The following is a 23,290-nucleotide window of genomic DNA, read 5'->3' as shown; positions in this document are numbered from 1 at the left end:
TTGTCTGCATGCGGTCAAGCTTGCATGTTCTTCTCTGCTCTGTGTGTCTTTCTCCATAAAATCATTGGATGATTAACAGTGTCAGTGTTTTGTGTAAATTCATAAATTCAGTCAGGTGTTTGGCTTCTGTGGTTTGTCCCAAAAGTTATGAATCTTCCACTATCCTGCTCTGTTTTTTGATTCATTCTCCAAAAAGCCAGCTTCATTGCCAAGCTATGCCAAAGAGTCACATAGCTTTACGTCCTACTGGAGTCTTCCTCGGTTTCATGCCGCTTGGAAATCATGTTGAGTTTTCGATCGTTTAGGCGTGGATACTGAAGTAATCACCCTTTCTGTCCATCAACCTCTCCCTCTCCTGTCCTCATCCTTCTCTCCGCAGAACAACGACAACGAGACGCCGCTGCACTGTGCGGCTCAGTACGGACACACGCAGGTGGTGCAGCTGCTGCTGGAGGAGCTGACCGACCCCACCATGCGCAACAACAAGTTTGAGACGCCGCTCGACCTGGCTGCGCTCTACGGCCGGCTGGAGGTGGTCAAACTTCTGCTCCGCGCTCATCCCAACCTGCTCAGCTCCAACACCAAGAAACACACCCCTCTCCACCTGGCCTCCCGCAACGGACACCTGCCCGTGGTGGAGGTGCTGCTGGCCGCCGGCGTGGATATCAACTACCAGGTGAGGAAGGGCAGATCTGAGCGGGATCAGGGTCTGTGCTGAACTTTCCACACACTGCTTATGCCAATCTCACATTCAGGCCTAAACAGGAATCCAGCAATGATTCACATTCAAGCACTCAAGACGTTTTGGGACGAAATTGCATAGTAGTTCTGTATTTACTGTACTGCATTATGTACATTTTCTGTATGCAGGGACTAGCTGAATTTCCGGTAACACTTTATTTTAAGGTGTCATAATACAGAGTAATTACCTAATTAAGTACTTAGTAGTAGCTGTTGTACTTACATGAAACAAAATGTACTTACCATGTAACTAAGTTATGGAACAGACTGTAATTACAGTTTGTAATAATGCAGATGTAATAGGCAGCTACTGTTACACGAGCTAAGTGTACTAGTAGCTGTGTAACAGTTAACGAGTCTGTTACAGAGCTACTAGTACACTTAAGTACAATCTTGATACACTTTAGTTTAAGTAGCTTATGCCTGTGTAATATTCTGTAATTAGAAATGTATTACAAGTATTTAAGCTGTGTGCTGGTGGGTTAAATCAAACTAAAGTGCAGCTGGTTAAGGTGTACAGTATAGATACACATGAAGTACATTTATAATTATATTCTATAAAGTCTGCAACACATGTAACAATCTTTTGGTTACATAAGTAGCTGTGTAACAGTAGCTGCCACATAATTAAAAACTGTAATTACAGGCTGTTCCATAACTTAGTTACATGGTGAGTACATTTACTTTCATGTGAGTATAACGTCTACTACTGAGTACTTAACTAGGCAATTACTCTGTATTATGGACACCTTAAAATAAATTGTTACCGAATTTCCTGTAATTTCATGTAGTAATACTTGAAAGACTCGAAAAGGGCTTTCAGCAGTCCGTGCAGGTGGTTTGATCTCACCGTTCTCACTCAGTTTCTCGCCATGATTTAAAGTAACTGCTCTTTAGCACGTTGCCAGATCACTCCCGACTCTACCTGAGAAACCTGCTCACACGTTTAACAGTAACAACCTGCCATCTGTCTCTCACTCAGTACGTCCTCAGAGCAGCGACCCACATTGATATAGTCTGGTTTGTCTGCTAACATGCTGAGAAAGCTGGTGCAGTGTGAAAATGAGTTTGTCTGGTCTCCGTCGGGTTCAGATATGCCACATCGGACTCAGTTATTGCCGTCAACTGACCTAAAACACAATGTAGTGTACAAGATATTCCAATCTTCACAACTTTTATCTAAGTGTCTAAAATGTTTTGGGATTTCTGTATGCGCCTGTGTATCTTATGATGAATGTTTTATTTGTTAACAGACAGAGAAAGGCAGTGCCCTTCATGAAGCAGCTCTATTTGGAAAGACAGAAGTAGTGCAAAAACTACTCAACGCAGGTAAAAATAACTCAAATCCACAAATTATAAATGGTTTGACTACTGAAATTGTACCCAGGACGCTGTGTGTGAATGTTTTTCAGGTATCAATGTGAATATCGTGGACTGTAAGAATCTAACAGCGCTGGACACTGTTAGAGACATGCCCTCTCAAAAGAGCCGACAGATCGCTGCCCTCATACAAGGTACGTCTGGACCTGATATCACACACATCACTGAATCTGAACAACTCCGAGTTGTTTTCTCCTCAGGTCATCGTTTTCATGCTTGTCTTCTCTCTCTCTAAAGCTCATATGAGCGGCCGTCCGTCAGACATGAGCCTCCCTCCTCCACCAGTGCCTCCACCTCAAGAGAGCCTGAGCCCCAAGAGAAAAGGTCAGAAGCACTCGAAAAACTCTACTCGATGAAACATGTCCACACTTAAAATATTAGGTACATTTTTAAAGCTGTGAAAGCATTGAAATGCCCCTTAAGAATTGAGTAAATGTAAGTACAAAATTCAAGTAAATGCAAATAATAACATTTAGTACCGTTATAAATAAAACTGAGTACATACAAAACCCAATGTGTTAGGGCAGGGGTCGGCAACCCGCGGCTCTCGAGCCTCTTTCATCCCTCTGCGGTGGCTCCCTGTAGCGTGGGTGTGCAATATGCAGGGGAGGTGTCCCCCCGACTTTTAATACCGCCTAAACTCTTCCCCTGCACTTTTTCTCGGTCAAGTGTGTTAAAGTAGAGGTTTTCAAAGGCCAATGTGAATAAATCTAGATTTAAATTGAAAGAGAAAAGATGGTCACGTTTGGGATACGTTTTATTCGCATCCAGAACGATGTGAACATCACGGAGCGCTGAACACTCGAGATGGTCCTCACTGCAGAACACAAAATCCAAGGGCCGTGGTTGGATCTCCCACCTTACATATAACTGAACCTACCTGTCTCCACCCCCTGATCCCTAAACCCACCCATCCCCACCCCTAAACCTACCAATCTCCACCCCCTAGATGTGGATCCAACCCCGCCCCCTGGATCTTTGATCTCTCACGCGCTGTATGTATCATTCATCCTCGAAGCCGGAGGGCGCTCTCGCACAGAAATGAACGTGCAGATGATATGGTTGTGTGTACAGGTACAGTATCAGATAAAACAAAAAAAACATGATTTATGAGAAATATGAACTTATTTGAATCCACTAAAACAAGAACACAGTTAACTATTAGCTAGCAATAGTGCACATACATACAAACTATTGCTGCAGTTGCATGCACACAGTTATTGCTTTTACAATAAAGCAGCATGGTGCTTTATAGTCTTAATGTCTCTTGGCCCATTCTTAATGGAACCACAGACTTCTTAAGTTGTTAAAGATTAGGAATATGGATATAAAATGAGTAATGTAGTTCTTGAATTTTATAAGTATAGTTTCTCCATTATAAATATCCTGATTGGAATTTACTCCCCCTCCCAAAAAAAAAAACACACACACACACACACACACACACACACACACACACACACACACACACACACACACACACACACACACACACATATATATATTAGGGCTGTCAACGTTAACACGTGAGTAATAAAAAAAAATTAACGCATTAATTTTTTTTTTAACGCAAATTGCTCGTTTGATAAGGTTTGACCCTAACTTTTTGCCGTCATCGCAGCGCATAAGATAATATTGCCTGCGTCCCAATGTGCACACTATCCATCCTAAATTCTATGTGATATTAGTAATTTTCAATACTATTTAGGGCAGATAGGGTGTATAGTATGAACATTGGGACGCAGAGATTGTGTGATTATGAGGTACCGGGCTAGACGAAAGTGAAGCGAACGCGAAGAGAGAGAGAGAGAGAGCAACAGTGCGCCAGAGATGTGTATACTCATATGTGATAAGGGTAGAGCGAATATGTTGCCAGGGTCACGGTTTTCCCGCACAATTGGGCTATTTTGAAAATACAGTCACGGGAAAAATGACAGAGCCGTGGGCTACTTTTATAATGTACCGCGGCCGCCCAAAGTATACACATGTAATCGCAAAAGGAAGTTATTACAAACACTCGATGGTGGTTTAAAGTGCGTTCTGAGTAAAAGTGTACTATTAATCTCATAAATTGTCTTATGTAGCATGATGCTAATGTTAGCTCTAATGCACCTGCAGAACAGGTCCAATTCTTCATAATGCATTTTATCATAATACTTCATGTAAGGTCACAAGAAAATGTTTTGTTGTATTTATTTAGAAATACTTTTGATAATAGTTGTGTGTGTATGTATGTATATATATATATATATATATATATGTGTATATGTGTATATGTACTGTGTGTGTGTATATACACTGAACAAAATTATAAACGCAACACTTTTGTTTTTGCCCCCATTTTTCATGAGTTGACTTTTTCAATGTACACAAAAGGCCTATTTCTCTCAAATATTGTTCACAAATCTGTCTAAATCTGTGTTAGTGAGCACTTCTCCTTTGCCGAGATCATCCATCCACCTCACAGGTGTGGTATATCAAGATGCTGATTAGACAGCATGATTATTGCACAGGTGTGCCTTAGGCTGGCCACAATAAAAGGCCGCTCTAAAATGTGCAGTTTTACTGTATTGGGGGGGTCCGGGGGGGTCCGAAAACCAGTCAGTATCTGGTGTGACCACCATTTGCCTCACGCAGTGCAACACATCTCCTTCGCATAGAGTTGATCAGTTTGTCCACTCCTCTTCAATGGCTGTACGAAGTTGCTGGATATTGTCAGGAACTGGAACACACTGTCATATACGCCGATCCAAAGCATCCTAAACATGCTCAATGGGTGACATGTCTGGTGAGTATACTGGCCATCCAAGAACTGGGATGTTTTCATGCTGCAACATGAGGTGATGGTCGTGGATAAACACAACAATGGGCCTCAGGATCTCATCACGGTATCTCTGTGCATTCAAAATGCCATCAATAAAATACACCTGTGTTCGTTGTCCATGACATACGCCTGCCCATACCATAACCCCACCACCACCACGGGCCACTTGATCCACAACATTGACATCAGCTCACCCACATGACGCCATACACCCTGTCTGCCATCTGCCCTGTACAGTGAAAACCGGGATTCATCCGCGAAGAGAAACACCTCTCCAAAGTGCCAGACACCATCGAATGTGAGCATTTGCCCACTCAAGTCGGTTACGGCAACAAACTGCAGTCAGGTCGAGACCCCGATGAGGACGACGAGCATGCAGATGAGCTTCACTGAGACAGTTTGCGCAGAAATTCTTTGGTTATGCAAACCGATTGTTGTAGCAGCTGTCCTGGTGGCTGGTCTATCTAGGAGGTGGACAATCTAGGAGGTGAAGATGCTGGAGGTCCTGGGCTGGTGTGGTTACACGTGGTCTGCAGTTGTGAGGCCGGTTGGATGTACTTCCAAATTCTCTGAAACGCCTTTGGAGATTGCTTATGGTACAGAAATGAACATTCAATTCACGGGCAACAGCTCTGGTGGACATTCCTGCAGTCAGCATGCCAATTGCACGCTCCCTCAAAACTTGCAACATCTGAGGCATTTTAGAGTGGCCTTTTATTGTGGCCAGCCTCAGGCACACCTGTGCATTTTGTTCAGTGTATGTTCAATTTGTTAGTCAAATACTAATTGCTTTTCATGAAATAAACTAAACTTAAGGAATAGAAGAGGAAATGAATTATTGGATTTTTAAGCATTTATTTTGGTATGGCCAACTCAAACAGTCACTTAAGAAATTTTGCATAGTAGATTCTATTTTTTTATTATTGTGATATAAGTCTCTGAATGATGAAGTCCGATTTGTTTGAAAATGTTTATATTTTTGCAAAAGCATTCTATACTTTTACTGTTGCTGCAATATGTAATATGTATACTCTGTACAGTGCATAGACTTTCTCTATGCATATAAAATGTGATGAATGAAACCGAAGTAATATTATTTAATATTAAATATAACACTGAATTAAACATGCAGTGTAGTAAGATCATGCGACTTTTGTAGAAATAACAAATTCCAACATGCAGAAAGTGTTTGAGTCTAGCTGGTGACGTGTTCTGATTCCATTCTGCTCTTTTCTCAACTATACTTTCTTGTCACCCTCCAAAATATGTATGTAAAAATGTAAATCGCTTGTCTTTTTATGTCTAGCAGGCCAGATGTGAGAGGAAATGTAATCAAACGTCTGCTGCTCATGGTGTCGGTATGCCAGATGTTCTGCAGATGTTGTAATGCGTACGATTGTGTTTTGACAGGAGAAATGGAGCAGCAGGTCAGTGAGCTCATATCCGGTTTGGCTCCGACCCCTGTGGAAGAGAGCCCATATGAAGCTCTGTTTGAGGCGTCCTCGTGTGTCTCTCTGGACAGCCTGGCCAGCGGAAAGTCATCGGACAGAGACTCTGGACGACCGGACAGCGAAGCCGGGAAGGTGTGTGTGTGAGAGATATTTCAGTCTTAAAATATTTGTTGGCTGAAAACAACCAGTTACAGGGGATGAGTATTTCTTTTTTTATTATTTTTTTTTTTTTAGCTTTTTGACATTATTCTTTCAATTTTGTTTCAGAAATATGTTGTTATTATCTTGCAAATGGGGCAGTTCTGATTTGGAAATGTAATTTATTAAATCTATTTATCGGTTTATAAAATCATAGTTTTGTCTGGATAAGCCTCTTCCTAAAGCCTTCATAAAATATTAATAAACACATTCTATATTAATGAAACGCTAATGCATTTCTTGGTAACAGTAAACTTCCAGTTAATGAATTATATTGCTTGGCAGAAATCATACATTTATTATTAAGTTATTATTAATAATGCATTTAAACTATTTATTGAACTTTGCTGTACTTAAACCTTCCCCCCCCCCCCTTTTTTTTTTATAATTGCCATAAAGCAGTTCTTTGATAAAGCTTTCTTTGAAATCTGAAGATTTGGTGTAGTGCAGTTTCCTCCACTAGATGGAGACTTTGCATAGTGATTTCTCTGAGCGTTTCTTTCAAAAAAAATAAAAAATTCTAGGTTTGATAGTGAATTATTGAATTTTTCTTACAGAAAGAGCGACATCCTCCACAGAATCAGGACGAGGATCTCAGCTCTGAGGTAAAATCCTCTTTCAGAGATCCATTGTTTGATTCACATTACTAAAATCAAATTAAGTCTGGAATCCGTAATAAATACCTCTGGAAAAACAGCCCAGTTTTTCCATGAGGCAGATGTGATTTACCCCAGCATCTGTCTCCTTTTTCATTTTATATTCAAAAAAAAAAAAAAAAAGAAAGTTTCTCTACAAATTTTCAGTCATCTCTTCGGATACGAACAAGGAATGTTCATCTTTCAGTGTAACTTCATTCAAAATCTCTTATTTGTTTTATTTTTCCCTTAGAATGAAATTGTTCTGTGGAGGTATCATGGTGGTAATACCATGGTGTTTTGCTATATGTGACCCTGGACCAGAAAACTAGTCTTAAGTGTAAATTTATGCATCATCTGAAAGCTGAATAAATAAGCTTCTCATTGTTGTATGGTTTGTTAGGACAATATTTGGCTGAGATACAACTATTTGAAAATCTGGAATCTGAGGGTGCAAAAAAATCTAAATATTGAGAAAATCTCCTTTAAAGTTGTCTAAATGAAGTTCTTAGCAATGCATATTACTAATCAAAAATTAAGTATTGATATATTTACGGTAAGAGACTTACAAAATATCTCCATGGAACATGATCTTTACTTAATGTCCTAATGATTTTTGGCATAAAAGAAACATCAATAATTTTGACCCATACAATGTATTTTTGGCTATTTCTACAAATATACCCCAGCGACTTAAGACTGCTTTTGTGCTCCAGGGTCACATATAGTGACCGATTATCATGATATTTACAGTACATGGGTACCTCAATGTACCTCAGCCTTTTTTTTTAGTGTTTCTTATTATCTCTATTTCTATATGCCACAAGTGTTGTGACTGTGTAATGAATAGACATTGATTTGCAGCAGCGCACATGCTAGAGAGCAGAACAATGAATATTGCGGCGAGAGGCTGAATCTGGCTTTCCTCTCGCTGACTGCTGTTTCCGCACGTCTACCCAAATCAAACAGCATCCTCATGAATATTAATGCTGTGGAGCAAACCTTCTGTCTGAAAGACTCGGGAGCCCATGACCAATACTAAAACACTCCGGGTCTGTCTCTGCGGCTGGATACAGAGGTTTACAACTTCTGAACACTTACTTTATGAACCACTCTGAACTGAAGTAGTAGGCCAGACTATTCTTACAAAGCATTTTTTTTATACATTCATGCAGTGTCAGCAAAACATCACTCATTGGACTGTGTCATATAAATGTCAGCCATTCAAACTTAATACTGTCATCCACTGGTATTATAATGGTCATCGGTTTCATTGTACGGCTGCTCGTAAAGTGATAGGGACTGTGAAATAAGCAACTGGTTTTTATATCAGCGTTTTCTACATCACTGAGTCTCTCTCTCTGTAGGCGGTTTACACCAACAGCAGTGTGGATGAACGCGCCGAGCCTCTGGAAGAGGAAGACCACACATATGAACTGTTAGTCACCGCACAGACCAAAATCCCCAACAACACACAAAACAAAACAGGTACACGCTCATTTTCCATAAACCTCATAGAGTTGCCTCACTTCTTTGTTTGTTAAACATGAGCTAATTCACATATGCCTTTCCCATATATGGCAGTGTCATCATGGAAAATAACAACTACCACATTACATTATGCTAGAACAGATGTTTCAGATTTCTAGTCTTTCTTTGGAATAATCAAACGGTGATGACAAAACAGCATTTTTATTGTAAACTAAAACTAGTTCACTTTTTTGTCAATTAAAATTAATTATAGTTCAAAACTACAAATGCTGTTTTGGCAACTAACTGAAATGTATTAAGGTGTACTAAAATGAGTAAAAGTAAAGAAATAATTAAAATGGTAAAAGCATATAAAATAGTGTATAAGTGATGCACATTAAATGGTACACACACACTCAATGTGACTTTATGTGTGTACATCTATATGTGACCCTGGACCACAAAACCATTCATAAGGGTCCATTTTAAAAAATTGAGATTTATACATCACCGGAAAGCTGAATAAATAAGCTTTCTATTAATGTATGGTCTGTTAGGATAGGACAAATATAAATAGTTGTATATTTGGCCAATATATTTGAAAATCTGGAATCTGAGGGTGCAAAAAAATCCAAATATTGAGAAAATCACCTTTACAGTTGTCCGAATGAAGTTCTTAGCAATGCATATTACTAATCAAAAATGAGGTTTTGATATATTTACAGTAAGAGTTTTACAAAATATCTTCATGGAACATGATGTTTACTTAATATCCCAATGATTTTTGGCATAAAAGAAAAATCAATAATTTTGACCCATACACTGTATTTTTTGGCTATTTCTACAAATATAGCCCAGCGACTTTAGACTGCTTTTGTGGTCCAGGGACATATATGTGTGTGTGTATATGCTGCCTATATTATATATATCTGCAGTAGTAGTACATAAATAAACTAATATATCATTAGCTGACATCTTAAAAGTGAAGGAAATCAGTATATCATAAATTGTCAGGTTACACTTTATTTTAAGGTCCAATTCTCGCTGTTAACAAACCATTACCTATGTCTTTTGCCTCAGTAAACTCATAATTTGCTGCTTATTAATAGTTAGTAAGGTAGTTGCTAAGTTTAGATATGCTAATTGCTAATTAGCAAATGGTTAATAGTGAGAATTGTTCCCTGTACTATTAGCCCTTTATTTGCTGTATTTTACATTTTGTTTGTTATTGCTGTATCTTTCTGTTGAATAACTTGTAAGTCTTTGTCTCCAGATGTGGACGTCTCAGCCAAGTGTCCCAACAGTGTCCTACCTCAGGTGAGAATATTGCTCATTCGGCTTGAGCTGTGTTCCCAAACCTCACTGCCTACTACTGTACCTACATAGGCAGCATGCTGACTGCTATGACCCCTCACAAGCGAGTGATTTATAGCATTTAAGGCAGCAACACATATTGCTTCACACAAGACTCTAGAGCTAATAGCTTTTTATTAGCTCTAGAGTAAGCTGATAGCTTTTTACTCTGGAAAAACAAAACAAAAGTACACAAGTATTTGGTGAACATTTTCAGTATTTAAAGAAATATGCTTATTTATAATCAGCATTTCTCTTGTTTGCCATCTTGTATTTGGTTAGCTTGGCGATTTTGGATTGCCACCTTTGCTAAAGATACATGTTATGCTGCTTTAGAATTAGGCTAAAAAGAAGTGCGTTAGGAGGCAGCATAACTGAGTTTCCTTTTGGATCCTATGATGCTTTAAATGCTGCCTGCATAGGAAGCTCGAAAGTTTTGGAACAGAGCTTTGTTGTTCATTACTTGTTTTTGTCCCCAGTCTCACATCTGTCACGCTGTGAGAACACTGTCTAGTGTGTAGTAGACAGTTAATTATCTCTGTATGCAGCATCTGTTCTGTGTGTGTGACATAGACACTGTTTTGTGTGTGATTGTGCATCTGATAAAAGCTAGACATTCCTTAATATGCAGATATTGGTGTTGTTTTTTTGCAGCGAAAGACCACTGCGCACATTGACCTACGACCTTCAGGGTCCAACACAAACACTCTGCAGCCGCCTGCACCTCATTTTAGCACAGGACAGACGTCTGGAGGTGAGTGTGTGCATGTGGGAATGCTTAAGGAGCTTACTTGCTAATGACGCTGTAAAAACTCTGAATTATTCTTTACGTTGTTATTGCCATGGTTGAATAACAATAACCATTTGAGTGACATACTATTTAGCAGTCAAAAATATATCAAGCAAATGGAAGACAACATGTTCTCTATAAGACTTTGGGGCTGTTTTTAAAGGAATTGCTCTTTAAATATTATTTACTCACCCTCATAACATTCATATGGAGCTCCTAAAGGGATATGGGGGAAAAATTTAAAATGAGATGGGAGGAAAATTATATTTCAATGCTTTTGCGTCATCTAACAAAACCTTTTGAGTTCCCTTAGCATGTAGGCGAGAAACGTAACATTTACCTGTTAACCTCGTTTTCACTCGTTAAACTTTTGCATTCCCCTAAGAAACTTTTGCGTTCGCTCCTAAAACTTTTGTGATTGCTCACAAAACTTCTGCATTCACTTGAGAAACTTTTGTGCTTGTCAGCAAAACATTTGCAATCCTTTGCAAAATGTTACGTTTTCTCAAAAAACATTTGCATTTCCCTGAGAAACTAGCATTTGCTCGTTAAACTTTTGCATTCCCCAATAAACTTGTTTGCACACTAAACTTTTGTTTGCTCCTTAAAGTTGTTTAATTGTTAAACTGTTGAATTCGCTTGTTAAACTTTGCATTCCTCCAATAAAATTGAGCTGCACTTGCTAAACTTTTGTTTGTTTTTTTAAATAGTTTTTTTTTCATTAAACTTTTGTTTGTTCGTTAAACTTTTGTTTGCTAAACTAAAGTTTGCTTGTTAAACTTTTGTATTCCTCCAATAAACATTTGCATTTGCTCTCTAAACGTTTGCATTTGTTTATTAAACCTTTGATTTTGCTCACTAAACTTTTGATTTTGTTCACTAAACTTAATTTTTTGTTTGCTAAAGTTTTATTTTTGTTCGTTAAACTTTTGTTTTTGCAGGCTAAACATTTGTTTGCTCGCTAAACGTTTGCGTTCTCTTGCAACACTTTGTGTTCCTCATTTGTGATGAACAATGGGAGGGAGAAAAAAAAAAAAAGGAAAAAAAAAAAAAAATATATATATATATATATATATATATATATATATATATATATATATATATATATATATATATATATATATATATATATATATATATATATATATATTTTTTTTTTTTTTTTTTTTCCGTTTTTCTCATTGCTATATCCCTTTTTTAAATTTTAAAATGTTCCTTTCCATGCAAGTTCTAAAGATTAAACTAAAAAAACAAACAAATAGCAACTGAAGTACCACAAAAGTTGTCCAAATGTTCATTTTTGGGTGAACTATTTCAAAATATCTGCATTAGTCAACAGTTTTGGAGCAAGAATATTGGTAGGATGATGATGCAAAAGTGGACACATTTGTTATGTCCCGATTTGTCTCTGTGTCCCTCCTTGATCCTCCTAAAGTCATCGCTCAGAAATCCTTGCTTAACTTAGAACAATGTTTACTCGGTGTAACACGACTCTAGTTAGCATTACCAAGAGAAGGCCGTCCCGACTCGGTTGCTTGCTACTCTAAATGTGAGTCTTATGAAGAAACGATGAGAACAGACACATAAAGCCAATACAAAATGTTTTAATATGGTTGCATTTTCCTAATATTGTTGAATGTGATAAACGTCAGTGTAATTCATATAAACGCCCCACACTCTCCTCGTGTTTCAAAACAAACAGCAGAAACGTCTCTCCTCGTCTCCTTGCCCTTCTCGTCCCTCACCAAGCTTCATAGACCTCAGCTGCCATCTCCACAGCCGTGCTGTGCTCAGCACCTGTCAATTACGCTGCAGGAAATCGGCCTGTAGACACACACTAGCACACACCCAAATAACAGGGCGTGAGCTCGTCATATTTCTCATGTCAGGGTCTCTCAGCAGGCGCCATGCGTTGATGTATTGAAAACGTGAAGGAGGGTCTGACCTTAGTGCTTTGGAGATGAAAGCACTAAGTGCAAAATCATGTTGTGTGTTTTAGACGTCCCTTCCCTCTTTTAATAAACGCTGCTCACTGCTGGCACGCGCTTGGAAAGCTCTTAGCACTTAGCCGAGGAGATCACAACAGCTGAACGATGAAGCCAGCCCTGGTACTCTAGAACATTCTGAGGGGTGACATTACTTCAGTTCATCAGATGTCAGCACTGCTCAAGTGTGCTTGGCTGTGTTCGAAATGGAAAAAACTAGCAAGCAACTTAATCAGTACAACACTGTATACACACTGTATTCTGCCTACTATTACAGTTCTGGTTTAGACTGGCTTAACTGTGGACACAGGCTTATTGCACAGGCTTGTTTTGGCTGCCCCTCTAAAACCAGCTTAAAGGCTAACTGACCAGACTGAAAGACTGGAAAATGAGCTCAGGCTTGTTGAAGAAAGTAATGTTGACCAGTGTTATTTAATTCAGAACTGAACATCATTGAAAAAACTGTGCATTCCAGTAGAAATAATTGCTCAAACAAGCCTAAAGCCCAGGACACACCAAGCCGACGGTCGGCCGTCAGTGAGTTTCTGTCGGGCTATAGTTTGTTTGGTGTGTTCCACTCGTCGGCTCTCGTTGGGCTCACATTGATGGTAGTTTGCCCGATTCAACATGTTGGGGCGTCTGCTCGCGTGAAAACTCTGATTGAATGTTCAGTTTAGTGAACGAGTCAGTGCAAGAGAATTAAAAAGTGATGAAAATGAGCAACTAAATGAAGACAGAGGGCTGTTTTAAAACTTACGTGATCTTGCGAATATTTTCATAACATGAGCCGCTTAAAATGAAGAAAATGATCAATGTAACTGATATTCAAAATGGTAAGCAAGCACTGCTTTAGCGTTTCATATATCTGTGGATTTTTCGTACATTCTTGTTTTGGTTTCTCCTTTAAATGACGAATATATACTATTGATAGCTGCTGATATAGACCGCTAATTCCTCTCACACAGGCGCAGAAAGCACGTGTTCGTTTGCAGTCGGTTGTAGTCTGTGCGGTGTGTTCAAGTGCAGCTTTTTGGTCCAGACACTGCCGACACGAGGCAACAACACCATCGGCTTTCATCGCCGCTAGTTCTTTGAAGTCGGCTTGGTGTGTCCCGGCCTTAAGAAGATCTTGACTGGTTCAAAATGATTTTCCAGCCTGATTAGTTGAAATTACCCCAAATCCCTCTAAAACCAGCCAACAGACCAGTCTGACCAAAATAGGAGAAAAATTAAAGGGTTAGTTCACCCACCCTTATGTCGTTCCAAATCCGTAAGACCTTCGTTCATCTTCAGAAGACAAATTAAGATATTTTTGATGAAATCTGAGAGCTTTTGGACCCTCCATAGACAACAAGGAAACTACCACTTTAAGGCCCAGAAAGGTATTAGGGACATCGTTAAAATAGTCCATGATGTGTGATCAGTGGTTCAATGGTAATTTTATGAAGTTACGAGAATAATTTTTGTGTGCGAAGAAAATAATAATAATGACTTTTTAATCAACCCTTTAAGACCATCTATTTTACTCGTGCTATGAATTTATAAGAATGTCTCACTATTGCATTGTTGACTTCGTAACATGCTAAATTAAATCTCTGTTGAAACCCTATTTAAAGGGTTTCAAATCAGTTTAATTTTAGTGTGTGGTCACATTTACCAGTGCTTGGCAAAATTGTGCAAATTTTTTCAGTTGATTCAATAGAAATCTGTATATTCGGGAGTTTCACATGAGGGCAAATAAGTTCCCAATGCAGATTTCACTCATGTTAAAATTGGGTCATAAAAATTCACCACGATAAAAGTGAACCTCTTCTGTGTGAGCAGTGCTTCATACATCACTTGACAGTGTGCAATTTTTGTATACATTTTCTCTGAGATTTCACGAATGTGACTGCATATTAAGACATTGCATAGACAGAAGACTTCAAGGTGCTAGGTTTAGAAACAGAGCCTATGGTGTTTTTTGGCTTGGAACATGCTCACACTGCTTTTATTTCATTGAACATTGAATGATTTAACCAGTGCATGCTTGTAGTTACTGGAAACGGACATGTTGTTTAAGTAAACACCTGACTTTCTCTTGGAGAAATGCAGGCTAAAGACTTGGTTTGGATGGAGAACAGCACTGACTTCATCTTCTCCAGAGGGTCTTGTTGATTTAAATTGACGTCACAGGTTAGGCTACAGGTCACAAACGCAAACACAGACTCCAGTCCCAAGCTGCTTGTGTGTGTATGTTTTTAGGTGTGTCACTTACATGAGGAAAGTGATTGGACTCATGGTTCTGTATGTTCCTCCAGCACACACGTCAGTGCCTCATGGAGTGGGCGGTTTATTCAGTCTCGATGCCTTGGAAAACTTGAGAGATGAAGTTCTCAGGAGAGAGTTGCTGCAATGTAGTTTATCGTAAACCAAATATTAGAGCCGAGTTGAGTTCACTTGAACAGAAACTCGCATTGCCACAAATGCTCTGATTTTGCTTTTGGACTTAAAAGTGTGACCCAAAGGTTTGTCTTGGTCAAATATTTTTCCCCTTACGCAGTTTTGTGCACTCTTTTCAAGGATGGGAGCTCTTTCAGGTAATTACTGTGAAAGTGGGACATTTCTCCATTCATTTTGACAGAAGCTGGACTTTGTTTAACTGGTGACATGCTTATAGCTATCTATCTAAATAAAAATAAATCCATTTTTATTGACACCAGCATCTGAAAGTAACGGTGTCACCTCCTTGAGGTTAGTTACTGCCTCAGTAATGCAAGATTGTACTATGTACATTGTTACAGGTGCTTGCAATGTGTTTCTGTACTTATGTACAGAATGTTTCTGGCCTTAGGCTCTGACATGGCTGACTTGGTTTTCTTGTCACCAAACACCACACGTGACACCAGGATATCTCTGGTATGGTGGCTGTTTGCCCAGCCGCCTGACTCGTATCATGGACCTGGGGTTGGATTTATCTCTTGGTCTGTATGTGTGTGTTTGCCAGAGGAGATGTTTCAGGCAAGTGCAGTGCATATACAGAAGAGAAACGAACCAGACGAGTGTTTTTCACTTGTCGAATTTGCAAATGTACAGTTGGAGTGTTTGTCCTTGTATTTCATTCAACATTCTCGCCAGAAGCCATCCTTGCAAGAGCACACGTGAAACAGACGTGAATGTAGGCCAACAAATTGCAATTGCACAGTCCCATTGTGCATGCTTACATTTCTGTAGCAATAGTAAACCCCAGTCCTAAAGGGGGCGATAGAGTTTCCAAAATGTCTGTCTAGATGCAAAATCACATGTGCGACCCTGGACCACAAAACCAATCTTAAGTGTCAATTTTTCAAAATTGAGATTTATGCATCATCTGAAAGCTGAGTAAATAAGCTTTCCATTGATGTATGGTTAGGTTGTTAGGATCGGACAATATTTAGCTGAGATACAACTATTTGAAAATCTGGAATCTGAGGGTGCAAAAAAATCTAAATACTGAGAAAATCACCTTTAAAGTTGTCCAAATGAAGTTCTTAGCAATGCATATTAATAATCAAAAAGGAAGTTTTGATATATTTATGGTAAGAAATTTACAAAATATCTTCATGAAACATGATCTTTACTTAATATCCTAATGATTTTTGGCTTAAAATAAAAATTGATCATTTTGACCCATACAGTGTATTGTTGGCTATTGCTACAAATATACCCCAGCGACTTAAGACTGGTTTTGTGCTTCAGGGACACATATGGTCTGAGTAGCTCCTACATTTAATGAAGAACTTTATTTATGAATTTACTTAATTTATGAATGAAATTCGGACATACTACATCCGCCATGTTGTCATTAACTGCGATTCCATTACCTTTCAAATTGTGCAAATTGAAGTTGCGTATTGAAAATATGGCCAATGGAAACACGTCAATTTAGCAAAAACTTCGCAAGAAAGTTTTTACTGTCGCATGAAGTGGTTTTTCCGGCAATTCGAAAAAATTCATATTTTGCAAAACTGCAATGGAAACATTTACCATTTGCATTTACAGGTCACCTGGCGTACGTAGAAATCACATGATCATTTTTTTTTTTAATGTACTATAACCTCCAAGAAACACTTCATACATGGCCATTTTCACTTTCATCTCCTACTGTTCACTTTCAGAATTTTTTTTGCAGAAATTGTTCTTTTAGGGGTGCAACAGCTTGTCACTGGGGCAGTACCCTCAAAGTGACAACTTTTGTAACTTTGTCCTTAAAGTTCATTATAGCACCATAAGAGTGTGTACTACTACCTTAGTGTTACATATAACTACTCTAAGGTGCTAGTATGCACCCTTTAAGGGTAAAAATGGTACAAAGGTGTCACTTTGAGGGTATTGCCCCAGTGACAAGATGTTGTACCCCTAAAGGTACAATAACTGCACATTTTTTTTTGTTTATATACTATGAATTCAGAAGTTTTTCACTTGCTATATATTAGGGAAGTGGGATATTCAGGTTGAAGGTTGATGTTATGCTTCTATAAAATGTATATATAACAGTAACTTTGTTCAGCAAGATTCGGTGTAATCTTTTCTTCCAGCATGACAGTAATTGTCCTAAAAGAGAAAAGTGAGCATACAATGTACACTGTAGATAATGTACACTGTAGCGCCCCCTGTGGCGATGCTGAGAATGCAACTCTCTTTGAAATCAAGCTTGCAAAGAAGTATTAATGTACTTGCCTATAGTATGTTTTAGACCAGAGAGAGAGAGAGTAAGAAGAGATCTGTAAGTGTGCTGTTCTGGGAGAGAAGGGTTTTTCATAATCACAAAGCAGTGATTTAATTTAAGAACCCAACGTATAACGGTGTGCCAAAGTGGTGTTTGTGAGAAAGAGAGAGCGAGTGTGTTTCTTTCAGAGTCATCTCTGTGGTATCCTGTTTCAAGCTTGCCACTCATAATGAAGGGAATCCTTAGTGAGGCATAACTTCTCTGGAAGCAAGCCTTATAAAGCTGTCTGCTTGTTAGCAGTGCGACAGCGAGAGAGAAACAGGGACTAGAACAAGCAAGTCACAAACAGATCACTAAGTCAGCTGCTCATAGCCAGCGCTTGGAATTTTTTTAACACGGGCTCTTTGGAATTGGTGAGCCCAACTTTCTTTCTTTCTTTCTTTCTGCATTTTTTTCTCCCTCCCTTTTCCAGTCAGAAAACAAAAACAGATCTGTTTCAGGCACTGGACAGTAGTGGAGTGGGCGGTTTCATGTTATCTGGACTAGATACAGCTCCACAGTCCATCTGTAACTCTCTCACTCTCTCCTCTGTTCTCTTCACAGAGAGCTCCTCGCACGGTCAGGATATAAGCGCTGCCGTTCCTGAGCAGTTCACTGGTCTGCTTCACGGTTCCTCGCCAGTGGTCGACTGTCGGGAAGAAGTGTTCAGACTGCCGTCCTCTGGAGTGAAGTCCGGCGAGGCTTCCAACACTTCAACATCTGCCAGCTCCGCCCCCTTTCCACCTCCCAAATCAGCGGTCACCATGGAAACCATTCTCCAGGACACTGACCCCAAAGCTATCTACGCCACCGTCAACAAAGAGCCACGGGATTCGTCGAAACACAACTCACCGGCCCGCGATCCTCCACTGACGAGAAGGATGCCTCCGCCGGGCGATCTCAAGCTGGCGCGTAGCCTTTCGAAGTCCGACTCTGACCTGCTGGTGTCCCCACCCGGTGAGGAAGAGACGGGGTTGGGCGGCCGAAGTGAGTCAGTGTCCAACTGTAGCATAACCAAGAGAAGACTGGAAAAATCACCTTCGTTCACTTCAGAATGGGATGAGGTAAGAGCTCCCCCTTGTGGCCTGGATGTACCGTTCTTCTTGCATTGTACATAAATGAATAGGAATAAATCAGAATTTCGAACACCAAATTTTTAAATGCCATTTGCTGAAAGAGAAAATGAGCAGAAAATCCTAAAGAAATGTGTATTTTGTTGTTGTAGCGTACTGGAGAGTTGACATTAGACTGAAGTCAGTTTGAGGTTTATTGAAAGATTATTATTCTATAATAATTAATTAGTTTAGGAATATTTGTTTTGGAAACTAGGTTGGTTGGTTGCATTTGCGGAACTTTTAGGTTCAAAAAGCTGTTGTTAAAATAATATTCAGTACTTAAAAAAATGTTTCAGCCTACAGTATAAAATATTATACAATATTCTAGAAGTTGTTTCATTTTTACATTACATTTAAAAATACCATATATAATTTGTCATTTGGGTGCATCACTGAAAGTAAATCTTTAATTGCAAGTGATCAAACCTGATGCAATTCACAGAATCTGTTAGTAATGGCACAGATCATTCTTAGTAGCTGGAGTCCGTTGGGACAATTTATGAGATGCAGGAAATGAATGGTAAATGGTGACCTTTCAGTCTGACGTTTCTCATTGCGTAGTGATTTAATGGGAAATATGCATGCAAAAGCATGTTCATACAAGCATCCTCTTTTCTAGTTTAAGATCTGATGCTGGAATTTGAAACAGGAATTCTTTCCATAGACCACACAGCTGCACATTTCTGGGGTGTTAAAGGAATGCTTTGGCTTCAATACACCTTCTCTTTGGTATTTACGTTATTTCCAGTTTTTCAACATTGTCATGACAACATTGTTATTAACGCCTGTAAACCAGGTAAATTCCACACAGTGTCCAAGCATGGATGCTTCCAAGAAAGGAGGTGCTATAAATTCCTTGTTTACATGGAGCTGAGCAGGTAGTCTGCCAGACTGCAGAAGAACATAAACGTGTCGTCTTCCTGTGGTCTGCATATGTTCATAATGTCAGATGATGAAAAATAGCCAGAAACAGTCTAAACAAAAGCCATCTGCTACGTTTAGGTGCATGACAAGCCTCATATGCTTAGAACAGTAGTCCCACTACAAAAGTGATAGATTGGTTAATAACACACTTTTTTAACAGAAGAATTAATGTAAGTGTTTTAATAAATTATGAGCTTCACATTTCTGGCTATATAACCTTCTGGACACTTCCATTGTAAGTTTTTAACCCTAAATGCAGTTTATGCTGTTGATTAAGCTTCCTTTAAATATTACATGTCCATTTCTTTGAGAAAAATGTCAAAGGAAATGTCTGTAATCCAATCAGAGTTAAGCGTCCTGTATTACCATTGCTTTGGGTTCAATCTGAAGATCTAGACATTGGATACAAACACAGAGGGACTCGTGCACAGTTTCCATCACATTCGGTCTTACACTCTTACAGGCGAGACGGTCACAGGTAATACAAGACCGTTGGCCAACACACTCAAGTGCGCAGATGAATTGCTGAAGTATCGGAGGCTAAAACACCATTTTTGTTTTCGTCTTGATGCTTATTAGACATGTTTGTATGAAAGCCTGTTTCCAGCACTAAATAATCAATAAAACAAAGTAATTACCACTTTTTATCTCACAATTCAGATTTTTTTTCATGCAAGTTAACGCCTTGTAATTCCAACTTTATTTCCCATAATTGCGAGTTTGTCAGAAAAAGTCAGAATTGCAAGAAAAAAGTCAGAATTGCGAGAAAGAAAGTCAGAATTGTGAGAGAGTTTTATTTTTTTATTCAGTGGGCTTCCGTATGTTTGACTCTTTTCTAACACACAAAATTGACCTAACATGAAAAGTAGCTAGTTGAAACTCATCAAATGTCTGTATTTGTCGTAATCTGTTGAAATTATTAAATTCCATTGGTATTCAGTTGATATTAGTAAGAACTGTGTTTTAATTATTGATTCATGGTCTATGACATGAATTTACCTCTTTTCACTTATCATTTGTTGAAAAGGAAAGAAAAGTCTTTAAGCCCTGTTATGGCCTTTTTGTTGAAAGTGTCTTTTGTTATGTATCTTTTTTTGTAACAGTATTATATTATATTATTGTATTATACTTTTAAACTCTTTTTTCGCTTTCCTAAAGGTTTCTCTTTTTTCCCCATTTTGTCTTTTTCATGACCTTATCACCATGTGGATAACCTTACTCAGTGGGTCAGGAGACATGTCCTCTAACAATAACAATTTAGTCTGGAAATAGTATGTTGTAGCAACACCTGTGGTATTTCTGCTTTCTGTTCGGAGACATTGAATGTGAAATGACGAGAGGTCAGGGAGCAGAGAAAACTCGCCTGCTGATAACAGTTTTGTTTTCTGCATTTGTCGACCTGTTCTGTCTGTTTTTCCATTTTCTTATCTTATCTTTTCTTTCTCTTCTCTTCTGCTTCCTTTCTGTCTCTCACACTTTTCAGCATGTTTCTGTTGCTTGTGAGCCAAACATTTGAGATTTGTGTGGAATTTTTCCAGTGTGAAGAGTCATTATAAAACACACATGGTCTCTGTTCCTTTCATACTCAGTGTCCATGTTTGTTACTCTCTCCTGCCCTCTGCTGGAATAAATCTATCTGTCTATCTGTCTGTCTGTCTCTATCTGTCTCTGTCTATCTATCTGTCTCTGTCTCTATCTGTCTGTCTCTATCTGTCTGTCTCTATCTGTCTCTGTCTATCTATCTGTGTCTGTCTGTCTCTGTCTATCTATCTGTCTGTCTGTCTCTATCTGTCTCTGTCTATCTATCTGTCTCTGTCTCTGTCTCTGCCTATCTATCTGTCTGTCTCTATCTGTCTGTCTCTATCTGTCTCTGTCTATCTATCTGTGTCTGTCTGTCTCTGTCTATCTATCTGTCTGTCTGTCTCTATCTGTCTCTGTCTATCTATCTGTCTCTGTCTATCTATCTGTCTGTCTCTATCTGTCTGTCTCTATCTGTCTCTGTCTATCTATCTGTGTCTGTCTGTCTCTGTCTATCTATCTATCTGTCTGTCTCTATCTGTCTGTCTCTATCTGTCTCTGTCTATCTATCTGTGTCTGTCTGTCTCTGTCTGTCTGTCTGTCTCTATCTGTCTCTGTCTATCTATCTGTCTCTGTCTATCTATCTGTCTGTCTCTATCTGTCTCTGTCTATCTATCTGTTTCTGTCTGTCTCTGTCTATCTATCTGTCTGTCTGTCTCTATCTGTCTGTCTCTATCTGTGTCTGTCTGTCTCTGTCTATCTGTCTGTCTGTCTCTATCTATCTATCTGTCTCTATCTGTGTCTGTCTGTCTCTGTCTATCTGTCTGTCTGTCTCTATCTATCTATCTGTCTCTATCTGTGTCTGTCTGTCTCTGTCTATCTGTGTCTGTCTGTCTCTATCTATCTATCTGTCTCTATCTGTGTCTGTCTGTCTCTGTCTGTCTGTCTGTCTCTATCTATCTGTCTGTCTGTCTCTATCTGTCTGTCTCTATCTATCTATCTGTCTCTATCTGTGTCTGTCTGTCTCTGTCTGTCTGTCTGTCTCTATCTGTCTGTCTGTCTGTCTCTATCTGTCTGTCTCTATCTATCTATCTGTCTCTATCTGTGTCTGTCTGTCTCTGTCTATCTATCTCTGTCTGTCTGTCTCTATCTATCTGTCTGTCTGTCTCTATCTGTCTTTCTCTGTCTGCTTGATTAACATATCATTTCCGTATATTATTAAGAAACTAAGAGCTTGTTAAAGGAACAGAAGTAGTGTTTTGTGATGACAATAATTGATTGTTTTCTTGTAAAGGTAAACTCTAGCCGCTGTGACTGAAGGTCCTGCAGCTTGTGAAAGCCTCAGGTTGAGTCTGGTGTGTACGTGAGAGAGCCGCAGCGGTTCATGTGCAGAGCTGTTTGTTTGCCGCTTCAATGAGTTGCAGCAGCAAACTAAGCACCCAGAGTGAATCATGAAGCTTAATTCGCTTTGCTCCCATTGGATTTGTGCTCTTAATGAACACGCTTTTATTGATGAGCCTCAGCGATTGCTTGATTTATGGCAAATGATGGAATCAACTGATGGAGTCATCATGAAATCAAATTCACTTTCTTAGTACATTGGGGATCCAAAGTCCACATTGAAAATCTTGCATTCAAAGTTATTTTTAAACTTTGCTGTGTAACATTATCATATGCATATGAATTTACGTAATATGAAATGTTCTTTTTTTTTTTTTTTTAAAGGAAAATTGCAAATTGTTTCTTCCGTGTTAATATTAAAGGTGCTGTATGTAGGATTGAACTAGGTATTGCAGTCCAAATTCAAAATATTGGAGAGGGTTTTTTTTTTTCACCCGGCCTCTCCTCTTCAGACTTGAGTCACACGTAGGTTGCCAGATTAACGACACCAACAGGAACGAGCGCACATGACGATGAATGAAATTAAATGCGCTGTGTTTTCTGCCAACAGGCAACCCGGGGTGCCGAACTTTCTTTTATGCTTTAGTAGAGTCAAAAACTTGCATACAGCACCTTTAACAGTAAACCTCTGTTGTGCATCATATGTACTTGTTTGCTCAAAATCAAGAGGAACTTTTAATTTTAAGATTCCTTACATTGCTAATGTTCATTTCATTACTGCTGTATTTAATACATTTGTATTAAATGATAAATCCAAAAATAAATAAATAAATAAAACA

At 38.9% G+C, this 23,290-nt stretch overlaps 2 protein-coding genes across 7 annotated transcripts in view; one reads left to right on the top strand and one right to left on the bottom strand.

The window, feature by feature from the left end:
- The window catches only part of LOC306859737 (uncharacterized protein), a 708,874-nt gene that overhangs the window by 557,731 nt on the left and 127,853 nt on the right, over positions 1 to 23,290 (bottom strand). The gene's annotated exons all lie outside the window — the stretch shown is intronic.
- LOC306859726 (ankyrin repeat and SAM domain-containing protein 1A-like) overlaps positions 1 to 23,290 on the top strand; it is a gene marked incomplete at its 3' end in the record, with an annotated part of 110,411 nt that overhangs the window by 43,943 nt on the left and 43,178 nt on the right. For all 6 annotated transcript variants that reach the window (XM_079400944.1, XM_079400946.1, XM_079400942.1 and 3 more), the window contains 10 exons: positions 380 to 676; positions 1,995 to 2,070; positions 2,154 to 2,255; positions 2,359 to 2,445; positions 6,356 to 6,528; positions 7,152 to 7,199; positions 8,597 to 8,717; positions 9,973 to 10,016; positions 10,707 to 10,806; positions 18,118 to 18,617. In XM_079400944.1, the coding sequence (XP_079257070.1) occupies positions 380 to 676; positions 1,995 to 2,070; positions 2,154 to 2,255; positions 2,359 to 2,445; positions 6,356 to 6,528; positions 7,152 to 7,199; positions 8,597 to 8,717; positions 9,973 to 10,016; positions 10,707 to 10,806; positions 18,118 to 18,617 (1,548 nt within the window). The remainder of the gene's footprint in view (positions 1 to 379; positions 677 to 1,994; positions 2,071 to 2,153; positions 2,256 to 2,358; positions 2,446 to 6,355; positions 6,529 to 7,151; positions 7,200 to 8,596; positions 8,718 to 9,972; positions 10,017 to 10,706; positions 10,807 to 18,117; positions 18,618 to 23,290) is intronic.

Source organism: Barbus barbus (assembly GCF_936440315.1).
Source record: "Barbus barbus genome assembly, chromosome: 40".
Classification (NCBI taxonomy): Eukaryota; Metazoa; Chordata; class Actinopteri; order Cypriniformes; family Cyprinidae; genus Barbus; species Barbus barbus.
The sequence above is the reverse complement of the archived record's forward strand: the minus strand, read 5'-3'. Positions and strand labels throughout refer to the sequence as shown.